The sequence below is a fragment of the Thermobia domestica genome, chromosome 8 (assembly GCF_964235325.1).
Source record: "Thermobia domestica chromosome 8, izTheDome1.hap1.1, whole genome shotgun sequence".
NCBI classification, from domain to species: Eukaryota; Metazoa; Arthropoda; class Insecta; order Zygentoma; family Lepismatidae; genus Thermobia; species Thermobia domestica.
The window spans coordinates 9,465,588-9,478,636 of NC_137461.1; the positions used below are offsets into that span (position 1 = coordinate 9,465,588).

General features: G+C 34.2%; 1 protein-coding gene across 1 annotated transcript in view; it reads right to left on the bottom strand.

Annotated features, from left to right (window-relative positions):
- LOC145692677 (uncharacterized) overlaps positions 1–13,049 on the bottom strand; it is a 1,521,027-nt gene that overhangs the window by 1,256,488 nt on the left and 251,490 nt on the right. The window contains exon 51 of the mRNA XM_081768059.1: positions 7,917–7,979. Coding sequence (XP_081624185.1) covers positions 7,917–7,979 — 63 coding nt within the window. The remainder of the gene's footprint in view (positions 1–7,916; positions 7,980–13,049) is intronic.

Consider the following 13,049-nt stretch of genomic DNA (forward strand, 5'->3'; position numbering starts at 1 on the left):
TTGTCTATTGATTTGTCCGATCTTTATTTTTCATTTTCAAGTGTATAGCATAGTATGACATTGAAATATATACATTCTCTCCATTCGTGTGTGTGTTTGTGTGTGTGTGTGTGTGTCTGTGTCTGTGTCTGTGTGTGTGTGTGTGTTCTAGAGATTCGTTACAAGCTGTTCAAATTAACATTAAAAACCTTCTACAATTGTTTTACTGAAAAATGTTTCTTTTGTAACCGTTATAGAAGTAAAATAAAACATTAAAAAACTACGATAGAACTTTCCTTTTAAAAATCTGTTTAGAAACACAACTGGAAAATGTGCCTTTTGTAGCTAACTGTTCAAAAAAAATGAAACCACAAAATGTTCCTTAAAAATGTGTTTGTAAATTAAGTACTCATATGCTAATTGTTTCCTGTGTTTTGGGGAGATGACATTTTTCGACTTTTTTAATTTTCGTGACATTTTTTTTTCAAATATTTATGACATATTTACATACATATTTTACATTTTTATAAGGCATAAAGTCCTGGGCCCTGGTTATTACACACAACTTAAGTCCTAAAACACAGATTTAAATACAGAAAAATTTAACACACATTTAAAAAAATGTCTTGAGAAGAATACAACACACGTCTCTTATGTATTCTGAGGAGTATTCGTTACCAAATTACTTGTAACTTTATTAGTTATCTTCCTTTGTTTCATGTTTTCAATTAATCATCAACTCGTTGGAGTCAAAATAACTCTTGAAGTGTCTATAGAATAATGGAACCTTTATGCTGTGTATAAAATTGCTTTTATTTGGAAAGATTCATGGAAAGTATCTCTTTTAGTCTACAGGAAAATTATTATTTTTACAAAAACAATGATCAGAGTAATGCAGAAGAAAGAAAATAGTTTCTTGTGTTGCTTGATATCCCTCAGAGAGAACAATACTTCTTTTCATGTGGATTTAAACTCTATTTTATTCATAATAATAAACCAGTAATATTTTCTATAAAGTATAAAAGACACATATCGTCCCTCTCGAGACAAAAGGGCGTATCTCATTTTCTCAACTTTTCCAGAACACAACGTTAAACCTTTTCTAATTATTTGTTCTATCGTGTTCTTTTAAAATTTAATTTTATATTCTTCGTGTCAGGTATGTAATTTACGAGATCAAATTAAATTTTGACAGAACGTGGTAAAATAAATAAAATAAACTTATGATAACATCTTTAAACTTGTCTCCTGCAAAAGTTGAAAAAAATGAGATACGCCCCTTTGTCTCGAGAGGGACGATATATTCAACATTGAGAATCGATCAAATTATATCATAGTTAATCTTTAATGAAATCTTTGTTTTACGTCCCACGGTTATGTCGGCTAGGCTAAAGGAGATGATGATGATGAGAAATGAATGAAATTGTGGAATGAAAAAGTGGGAGGAAACGGGAGAACCCTGAGAAAACCCACGCACACGGTACTTGTCCACCACAAAGCTCACTTGGCGCGAGCTGGGATTGAATCAAGGACCCCATGCACCAGAGGTGAGCGATCTACCACTGAGCCACTGCGGTCCCAAGTTAACCTTTAGTCGACATGTTAGGCCCTAGATACCTTGCGACATTTTGAACGAAATTCAATTTTCATCCACTTATTTTCAAAAACAATAAGCTCATTTCCTAATTAATCCAGGGACATAAAACAAAAAGCTTAACACTCAGAATAAATCAGAAATTTATAAAAGGTATAATTTATGCCCATTGAGGAATATGCAGCTGAAAAAAGGAGGCAAAATTAAACATCTCTACCTAATTGTCTCTCAGTGGTACTTTCTGATTTTCCCCTTTCTGAGACCTCTTTTCCCTTAACTTTGCCCTCTGTAAAAGCAAAGATAATTCTGAAATCTGATACACACCACATTAATGGAAACAATATATTCTAGCTCAAAACCTTTCAATTTGTACTCAGAAAGTACTGTGAGTTCCCTTTTTCTTAATAGAGAAGGACGCTATTCTACCCTACCTCTATAATGGTACAAAAATGTTTGACTAACTGGATTAGCTTTACTATCATAAATAACCAAGGGCGCCCATGTTATGGTTTCCAAGGTTTCCAAGGCAAGTATAAGCGATATTTCAATTATAGTTTCAAATTTTGCTGTAACTAATGTACAAATTCTATTGGGTTTTCGTTATTCCCAAGTACAATTTCCTATAGGGGGGCAAGCGCCCAACGTTGCCCCTCTTATGAGCGCCCTTATAAATAACTCAAATTAGGAAACAAATCATTGAACACAGCAACGATTATTTAAAAAAAATAAAAATTGTGTAACAGTTTCGCCAACAAACTGAACATTATGGCTTTACCAGACAGCGTAAAAACAAGAGTTGCATCTAAATATAACAGGATCTTAGAAATTGATTCTGAACGCTAATCGGCTGATCAGAACGAACTCAGCCAATCATAACAAACGTTTAGAAAAGTGAAACACCATCAATCCCTTCCCCTCCCTGGCCAAAGCTAGGGATGCGCACGAGACAAGATTTGTGGCTGTCTCGTCTCGAAAATGCAGGGGTGCCCACAAGGGGGGCTATGACGCAAACTGCGTCATTGAAATATTTGGGGGGGTTAAAATATATATAAATATGTTTGAGGGGGGTATAAAAATTAATCGAAAAGATTTTTTTTCATGGAAGAACACCTATGGATAGAGAATTGCGGGGGGGTGCGTCATGGACATAAGAGGGGGTGGGCACCACTGGAAAATGTACTGTAAAAGTGATGTCTTGACTCGAAAAATGTATATTTTTCTATTCGAACAGCCGCGTCTCGACTCGAATTTTGTCAGGAAAATCCTGTCTCGACTCGTCTCGTGCGCATCCCTAGCCAAAGCAGAGAAACCAGATAGAAATTAAGTCTGTCTAATAATTTGCCCCACTGTTCGTCAATCTTAAGCCCTGCATTACAATTCATGACACAGCCCTGCTCTTTCTCAATAAATTTGGCCTCCTTTTACTTTGTTATCAATGCCCTTTTTTTTCCTGTCCTAACACTTTAGTCTCACACTAATTAATTTTATGTCCCGTGTTCCTCACATACTTAAAAATGGCATTTCTTTCTCTCTGTAACCTTACGTCACTTTGTGTTGTCTCTACCTTTCTTTTAGTTTTTCTCTGCATTACCAATATAACAACTGTTGCATTCATTACACCTTATCTTGTAAACCACTCCTCTTATTTCCATCAGCTCCTCTCATCTTTGTTCCTTCCCTTCTTCTTCTTCATGTGTAACACATCCAGTAATCTCTTACTCCCTTTCCTATATGTTGAGACGTTCCCTATTTTCTTTAGTGCTCTCTTAATTATCTCCGTGTCTTCCCCTATACTTTCTATTTCCCACCATTGCTTATTTTCTTCCCCTCCATCTTCTTCCTTATTTTCCTTCTTCTTCTTACTACTATAGTCCCTTCTTCTTATCCGTTCCATCCTTAGTTGTCTTTTATCATATCTGTTGGTCTTCAATTGCTTACGAAATTCCTTTTTTATCTTCTTCTATCTTCCTTTTGTCACTACTAATCCACGTGATCATATAAAGTTATTTGATATCTTAACAGTTAATTTATTATCTTGTATGTTACAAAATTTGATGAAAACAATGTGCATCTATTCTTTTTTTTTTTTTTTTTTTTGGTCGGGATCTGATAGATACGTTGCGTGCGTGTTTATACCTCTATGATATATTATATTACTTTGTAAAAATGTTCCCTTTTCTGCTATCTATAGAAACTAACTCTTTCCAACGTTAAAAGTTGATCGTTGTTACGACAATTCCCTCTGAAGTATTGGAGACTTTGATAAGTTTCAATTTGAATTTATACAATATGTTTCAAAAATATTATTGTGTAAAATACTACATCTTCATCAAATTAATCATTATATTATTATTATTATTACAGTCCTTAATGTCTTTTATTATATATATATGGATAATAACAGCCATATTTCTTTACTTACTGCTCAAGTAAGTAGCACATATTCAACTAGAATAATACTTTCTACTTGCGTATAACATATTATGATCTGATCAGTTATGCATTCAGTAGTCGACTAAGTGCAAGTAAAGCGATCACCAAATTAAAAATTAGTTCCAAACGTGTCTAGAGGTCTTTAAATATTCAAAAAAGTGTGCTATTTTATACAAGCATTAAAACCAAATAAGTTTTACCTCGAAAGAAAAAAAGTGTTTATCATTAATATGGGCATTACTCTTCATTTTATCAAGTTTGTGATATTTTTCATCCCTCTCATCAATTAACTCCTTAGTATTTTCCCCTAAAATGTATTAATTGCTTTTCACTACCACTACTCAGATGTGGTTTTCTCTATCTTCTTTTCTCATATAGTCTTCCTTTGGACAATTTTGTACTGTTTGTTTTCATATTTCATCTTATAACGATAATATGTATATGTTACTATGGACACTGGTTCGTAACGTATGATATCATTTCCTTCTATGGGCAGATCTGCCTATTTATGTTATTTAGTTTGGGCCAGACATTAATATCTAGGCCTCTAAAAAGAAGATATTTTGTAAAAAATGGAAAAGGTAAATGTTAAAATATCTTTGAAAAATACATAAATTCGAATGTATTGTATTCTGTGTTATTTCATTTTCAGCAGTCAGTGACTTACGTTTAAGCAATTCTTTATTACATCAAAAACGAACTTAGGACTAATTTTCAAGTTTTACAAAATATCTTCTTTATAAACGAATGTATACACGTTCCCAATGGCGTGCCTTTAATGTTTTAAATTAATGTGAAAAGCCTAGATATTCATGTCTGACCCAAACTAAATAACAAAAATAGCCAAATCTGGACATACAAGAAAATGATATCATACGCTACGGACAATTGTCCACAGTAACATACACATATTATGGTTATAATCTTTATGATGTGTTCCTTCTCTTAAAAACTGTATGAAGTTATCGATTTAATATGAGTCCCTAAATCTGCTATCACTTATAATTAATAGTTTGCTTTACAAATTATTATCTTTAATGTATCACAAACTTTTATAACATGAACCTTTAAAACTACATTCGAAACACTTTTACGTTGCAGATGTAAAATAAAATTTCAGCCATTATCAACAATTTGCAGTACTAAAGTTGCATCTCTTACCCCCAACATCTCACTTTTAAAACTCTACAATAAAAAAAGATATTTCGAGTATCAATGTTCCTCCAGTCATATCGAGGATAATTCCAAGCCATCTACATTGAAATCGAAACAAAAAATACAGGAGACGAAAGGTGGTTTGAAAGGGAAGAAAAAATAACACAAATATATTGCTGGTATAATGTTCTTCTCTGTGTCGTCATCCAAAATAAATAAAGCGCATAAAACTGAGTTAAATCACTTGAAATACTTACTAAGATAATACTCAAGAAAAAAGTTATTTAACTCTTCCAAACCGAGTTATTCGATGCGGAACTATATCATTTCAATATAACTTGCTATTACATGTCAGATTTTTTTTTTAATTTTACACTTTCTTCTTTTATCTTTCTGAACTTTTTTCAGAATTTGGTTAAGTCAAAGGTCCCTTATAGAAGAAAATTAAAAAGTTTCAATCACTAAGTTCAGGTTCAAGGGCGCCCATCAGGGGGGCAAGGTGGGGCACTCGCCTTCCCCCCCCTAAGAGGAAATTGTACTTGAGAATATTGAAAACCGAATAGAAATTTTACATCAGTTACATCAATATTTGAAACTATATTTGAAACGTTGCTTATACTTGCCCCCCCCCCCCCTTGGAAATCACAACATGGGCGCCATTGTTCAGGTTGTGTATCCTTCTTGCTTACTAATGTACGGAGAGAAGATTAAAAAGTCTTTGCGCACACTTATTTTCGAGCGTGTAACACATTTTAATACAACCGCAAGATAACCAAACGATGCACTAAACTTTTCTTGGAACGGTCGCAGTGTAACTTTCGATTTCTTCTACCACATGATGTTGTTATCAATTATCAAAAATGACCGGAGTGCTCAGGATGTTCACACCATATGAACAGCGAGGTGTTGTCCGTTCTCTATAATGCAAGACACATATCCACAAATGTTCACAGGAAAATAGAGCCAGTGTTTGGGGACAAGTGTTCAGCAGTGCGAAATTTGCAGTGGTGGTGCCACGACTTTGAAATCAGACAAAAAAAAGAGGTCCAGAAAAACGAGCGATCGAGCTGACTGCATTCCTCGCTGACACCGAAAAACAGTACGTGTATTGACAAAATAGTGAAAGCAGATTGATGTGTTCATCTAAAAAATATTGTCAGAAAGCTTGATATTTCCTATTGCCATCTTTTGGTCCCATAGGAAAGAAGCTCCTTGCAGAACAGAAGTCCACCAAGCGTAGAACTTTGCTTATCGTTGGTTCCGCGATCAGACGGTCACCTTCTACGCAGCGAGCATCGAGAAACTTGTAGGACGGTGGCACAATTGCCTCAACATATGTGGTGATTATGTGGAAAAATAAACGAAGATATGTAAAATATTGTATATATCTTGCTTTCTGTTTATGAATTGTAGTCTACCAATAAATCAGAAGGTGCAAGGACATTAAGATTTTTTCCGCATTCTGTAAAAAGCTTAATATTTTTCTTTTGTTTCTTAATTTGTAATTTAATCTTTTTAATTACATCAATAAACTATTTTTTTCTTCATTTCTACTTCTTACGGATCGGACGTCATCTGCAAAGGATGATGTATACGTACGGTGTGTATATATATCATCTGTTATCTGCATGATCGTGCATATAGAAATTCTTATGATTATCTCCAATAATTAACATAGATATTTAGAATATATTTAACTCTCGCACTACCAACGGCAGGGTACTTTGTGCTCACTGCAGTATGTTTTTTGTAATTACCCTACTAATAGTTTCTTTAAAGTTGAAAAAAATGTGTTATTGCTCAACATAAAAGCGTATACCTTATGGTGATGCAAATTGAACGTTACTGTATCTCACAAATATCAGATGTGACTGACCTTTCGAAGTGGCTCTCCTAGTATAAGCGGTCAGGGTTCGATTTTTGTACGTCCTAGTTCGGGATGCCATTTTTGTAACCGGTCAGGGTTCGATTCTCGTACGTCCTTGTTCGGGAAACCATTTTTATAACCGAACAGAATCCGAACCACAACGATTATGAATAGTGGCATCCCGAGCAGGAATATCAAGGAATCGAACCCCGTCCGGTTACAAAAATTGTTTCCAAAATAAGGACGTACGAGAATCGAACCCTGACAGGTTACAAAAATGACATCCCGAACTAGGACGTACAAGAATCGAACACTGACCGGTTACAAAAATGGCGCCTGAACAGGGAGTACAAGAATCGAACCCTAACAGGTTACAAAAATGGGTTCCCGAACAAGGACGTACGAGAATCGAACCCCATCCGGTTACAAAAATGGCTTCCCGAACTAGGACGTACAAGAATCGAACCCCAATCGGTTACACTAGGTGGCAGTATAATAAACAGGAGATATGACTTCATCCGTTGGTAGGGGATATGACTGACATTTAGAACTATCACTCCCAGATGGCAGTATGTATATGTATACGCATCTGTTTGTTTTAGCCCGTGTACTGTTCACTTCAGTCACTGTAGATTTCTGTGAGAGTTTCTAATTGTTTATTGTGCGAGATATATTTAATTTTAACAGGTGGGTACAAAATAAACCCCTTGTTAGTCCGCGTTACAAAAAAAAATACCTAAGTAGTGCAAGGGTTAATTATTTATTTTGAATAACATAGTTTCTGTTTCATTAGTATTATAAATACATTTTAAAAAAAGTAACTAACAATTAAATAAGATAATTCGTTTTAATAAGTAAGAATATATTTGATTAATAGTATTTACTTACTTCCAGCTCCAAACGACTTCTCCTGGAGCATGTGTAGAATCATAGTTTCTAATTCAAGTATACCTGAAAATATAGCATAATTGTTAACCATTATTCAAAGTACATTCTTTTCATTTCAATATTTGATATTGAAAAGATTTTGTTATAATTTGATTGTCATTTACATATGAAATCAGATCTTTTGTTCTAGAAAACTATAAGTTCGGCTTCAGCTATAATAGGAAATTTCGTAATAATTATTAACCCTTTGTGTTCCAGATGTAATTTTCCTATGTGCGTGCATTAATACCGGTTTCATTTATTGTTCAAATACCGTCTAGACCGTTATATAGTAACATATATATATATATATATATAATAAAATTGATTTATAACGGTGTAGTGGGTAAACTGTATTAATATACCACAATAATGGAACGGGTAGTATAGTGGGATTAGAGTTATGCCTTTCATATATATATATATATATATATATATATATATATATATATATATATATATATATATATATATATATATATATATATATATATAAAATTGATTTATAACGGTGTAGTGGGTAAACTGTATTAATATACCACAATAATGGAACGGGTAGTATAGTGGGATTAGAGTTATGCCTTTCATATGGAGACCATTACCCAAATGATCCATGACTTTTTATTTAGATGTGACAGATTGTAGAATAAAAGAGACTGAATAAAAATAAGAAGAAGAATGCATAATGTAATTAATTAATATTTAGAATAAAAGAAATAATTACATATAAGTCAAATGCACAAATAAAATACGAAGAGAAAGAAGCATACAATTACTATAAAATGTGCAAATTGCCAATAGATATTTTTAACCTGTCATACTATACCATACATTAGTTATACTTTCTTTCAGAGTTTATACTTAATGTTTTGACGACAGCTACTCAGGGACTTCATGTCGAAGCTCTGAATGGAAAGAAGTTAATCCAAAATGGTGGAAGCCGAATGAATGATCGTCGAATGAATGATTTGCATTAGAAGTTTTATTTTTTATACGCATCATTGTTCTTGTTTGTTACAACTAGTTTGCACTATGCTTTTGAATCTTAGACCAGTTAAAAAATAGTTTTTTAATAAATATTATTGTTATATATACAAATATAAAGTGTTGGTTATTTTTGTTTTTCTGTTCAGTTTCGGAAAATCCGTGTATTTGTCCACCAGAACGTCACCAGATATTTTGTTTTTAACTTTTTTTGCAAACAGTAGATCAGATCACAGATGCACATATCGAGGTCAGCTAGGTGTTACGTTATAGCTTGTTGTGGGAATGTTTATTTTCCAGTTCACACAACTTTGGCCTCAGGTTATTCTTATTTATGAATGCTTTGACTATTCTTTCACTTTCCACGTACCAAATATTCGCACTGAAAAATATTATTTTAATTGTTCATTCTATTTCATGTTAATAAAAGAACTTTATGCACTATTAAGTAATAATTCACTTATTATATGGTAATAGGGTACAGTTATTGTGTGCATGTGAGGAGAGCATTCACTTTACTGATAAAAAAAATTATTTACCTTGTGGAACATTTGGACTGAAAAAAGGAAATTATGGTATTCTGAAGGGATTTTATGCTGCTTCAGGTTTGGCAACACTCACCGGATATAAAAGAAAAATATTTTTCCTTTTCCGATCTCGAAACAGATCGATCTTGAAGTTGCTTATGGTTTATTATCGAAACAAACATATGTGTGTTGTAATTGAATGCTCCCTTAGGCCTGAAATGTACTGAGACAACATATTTTTTGTCTTTTCTGTCAGTAAGGTGCTGTCACCTAAGAACAAATAGTAGAACTAAGTCTTGCCTCGCATCCACTAACAAATTTCATCATCTCCAGGATTAATATGACCCTTAATAAAGAATACGTTTTCATTACATCCACATGGGTATCAATGGCACGCTAGTCATCTAAGGAGAAATAGTAGAACTAAGTCTTGCCTCGCATCCACTAACAAATATCATCATCTCTATGATTAATACGACTCTTAATAAGGGATACGTTTTCATTACATCCACATGGGTATCAATGGTACGCTAGTCATCTAAGGAGAAATAGTAGAACTAAGTCTTGCCTTGAATCCACTAACAAATTTCATCATCTCCAGGATTAATACGACTCTTAATAAGGGATACGTTTTCATTACATCCACATGGGTATCAATGGTACGCTAGTCATCTAAGGAGAAATAGTAGAACTAAGTCTTGCCTTGAATCCACTAACAAATTTCATCATCTCCAGGATTAATACGACTCTTAATAAGGGATACGTTTTCATTACATCCACATGGGTATCAATGGTACGCTAGTCATCTAAGGAGAAATAGTAGAACTAAGTCTTGCCTTGAATCCACTAACAAATTTCATCATCTCCAGGATTAATACGACTCTTAATAAGGGATACGTTTTCATTACATCCACATGGGTATCAATGGTACGCTAGTCATCTAAGGAGAAATAGTAGAACTAAGTCTTGCCGCGCATCCACTAACAAATTTCGTCATCTCCAGGATTAATACGACTCTTAATAAAGGATACGTTTTCATTACATCCACATGGATATCAATGGTACGCTAGTCATCTAAGGAGAAATAGTAGAACTAAGTCTTGCCTTGAATCCACTAACAAATTTCATCATCTCCAGGATTAATACGACTCTTAATAAGGGATACGTTTTCATTACATCCACATGGGTATCAATGGTACGCTAGTCATCTAAGGAGAAATAGTAGAACTAAGTCTTGCCTCGCATCCACTAACAAATTTCATCATCTCTATGATTAATACGACCCTTAATAAGGGATACGTTTTCATTACATCCACATGGGTATCAATGGTACGCTAGTCATCTAAGGAGAAATAGTAGAACTAAGTCTTGCCTTGAATCCACTAACAAATTTCATCATCTCTATGATTAATACGACTCTTAATAAGGGATACGTTTTCATTACATCCACATGGGTATCAATGGTACGCTAGTCATCTAAGGAGAAATAGTAGAACTAAGTCTTGCCGCGCATCCACTAACAAATTTCGTCATCTCCAGGATTAATACGACTCTTAATAAAGGATACGTTTTCATTACATCCACATGGATATCAATGGTACGCTAGTCATCTAAGGAGAAATAGTAGAACTAAGTCTTGCCTTGAATCCACTAACAAATTTCATCATCTCCAGGATTAATACGACTCTTAATAAGGGATACGTTTTCATTACATCCACATGGGTATCAATGGTACGCTAGTCATCTAAGGAGAAATAGTAGAACTAAGTCTTTCCTTGAATCCACTAACAAATTTCATCATCTCCAGGATTAATACGACTCTTAATAAGGGATACGTTTTCATTACATCCACATGGGTATCAATGGTACGCTAGTCATCTAAGGAGAAATAGTAGAACTAACTCTAGCCGCGCATCCACTAACAAATTTCGTCATCTCCAGGATTAATACGACTCTTAATAAAGGATACGTTTTCATTACATCCACATGGGTATCAATGGTACGCTAGTCATCTAAGGAGAAATAGTAGAACTAAGTCTTGCCTTGAATCCACTAACAAATTTCATCATCTCCAGGATTAATACGACTCTTAATAAGGGATACGTTTTCATTACATCCACATGGGTATCAATGGTACGCTAGTCATCTAAGGAGAAATAGTAGAACTAAGTCTTGCCTCGCATCCACTAACAAATTTCATCATCTCTATGATTAATACGACCCTTAATAAGGGATACGTTTTCATTACATCCACATGGGTATCAATGGTACGCTAGTCATCTAAGGAGAAATAGTAGAACTAACTCTTGCCTCGCATCCACTAACAAATTTCATCATCTCTATGATTAATACGACTCTTAATAAGGGATACGTTTTCATTACATCCACATGGGTATCAATGGTACGCTAGTCATCTAAGGAGAAATAGTAGAACTAAGTCTTGCCGCGCATCCACTAACAAATTTCGTCATCTCCAGGATTAATACGACTCTTAATAAAGGATACGTTTTCATTACATCCACATGGATATCAATGGAACGCTAGTCATCTAAGGAGAAATAGTAGAACTAAGTCTTGCCTTGAATCCACTAACAAATTTCATCATCTCCAGGATTAATACGACTCTCAATAAGGGATACGTTTTCATTACATCCACATGGGTATCAATGGTACGCTAGTCATCTAAGGAGAAATAGTAGAACTAAGTCTTGCCTTGAATCCACTAACAAATTTCATCATCTCCAGGATTAATACGACTCTTAATAAGGAATACGTTTTCATTACATCCACATGGGTATCAATGGTACGCTAGTCATCTAAGGAGAAATAGTGGAACTAAGTCTTGCCTCGCATCCACTAACAAATATCATCATCTCTATGATTAATACGACCCTTAATAAGGGATACGTTTTCATTACATCCACATGGGTATCAATGGTACGCTAGTCATCTAAGGAGAAATAGTAGAACTAAGTCTTGCCTCGCATCCACTAACAAATTTCATCATCTCTATGATTAATACGACTCTTAATAAGGGATACGTTTTCATTACATCCACATGGGTATCAATGGTACGCTAGTCATCTAAGGAGAAATAGTAGAACTAAGTCTTGCCTTGAATCCACTAACAAATTTCATCATCTCCAGGATTAATACGACTCTTAATAAGGGATACGTTTTCATTACATCCACATGGGTATCAATGGTACGCTAGTTATCTAAGGAGAAATAGTAGAACTAAGTCTTGCCTTGAATCCACTAACAAATTTCATCATCTCCAGGATTAATACGACTCTTAATAAGGGATACAATTTCATTACATCCACATGGGTATCAATGGTACGCTAGTCATCTAAGGAGAAATAGTAGAACTAAGTCTTGCCTCGCATCCACTAACAAATTTCATCATCTCTATGATTAATACGACCCTTAATAAGGGATACGTTTTCATTACATCCACATGGGTATCAATGGTACGCTAGTCATCTAAGGAGAAATAGTAGAACTAAGTCTTGCCTCGCATCCACTAACAAATTTCATCATCTCTATGATTAATACGACTCTTAATAAAGGATACGTTTTC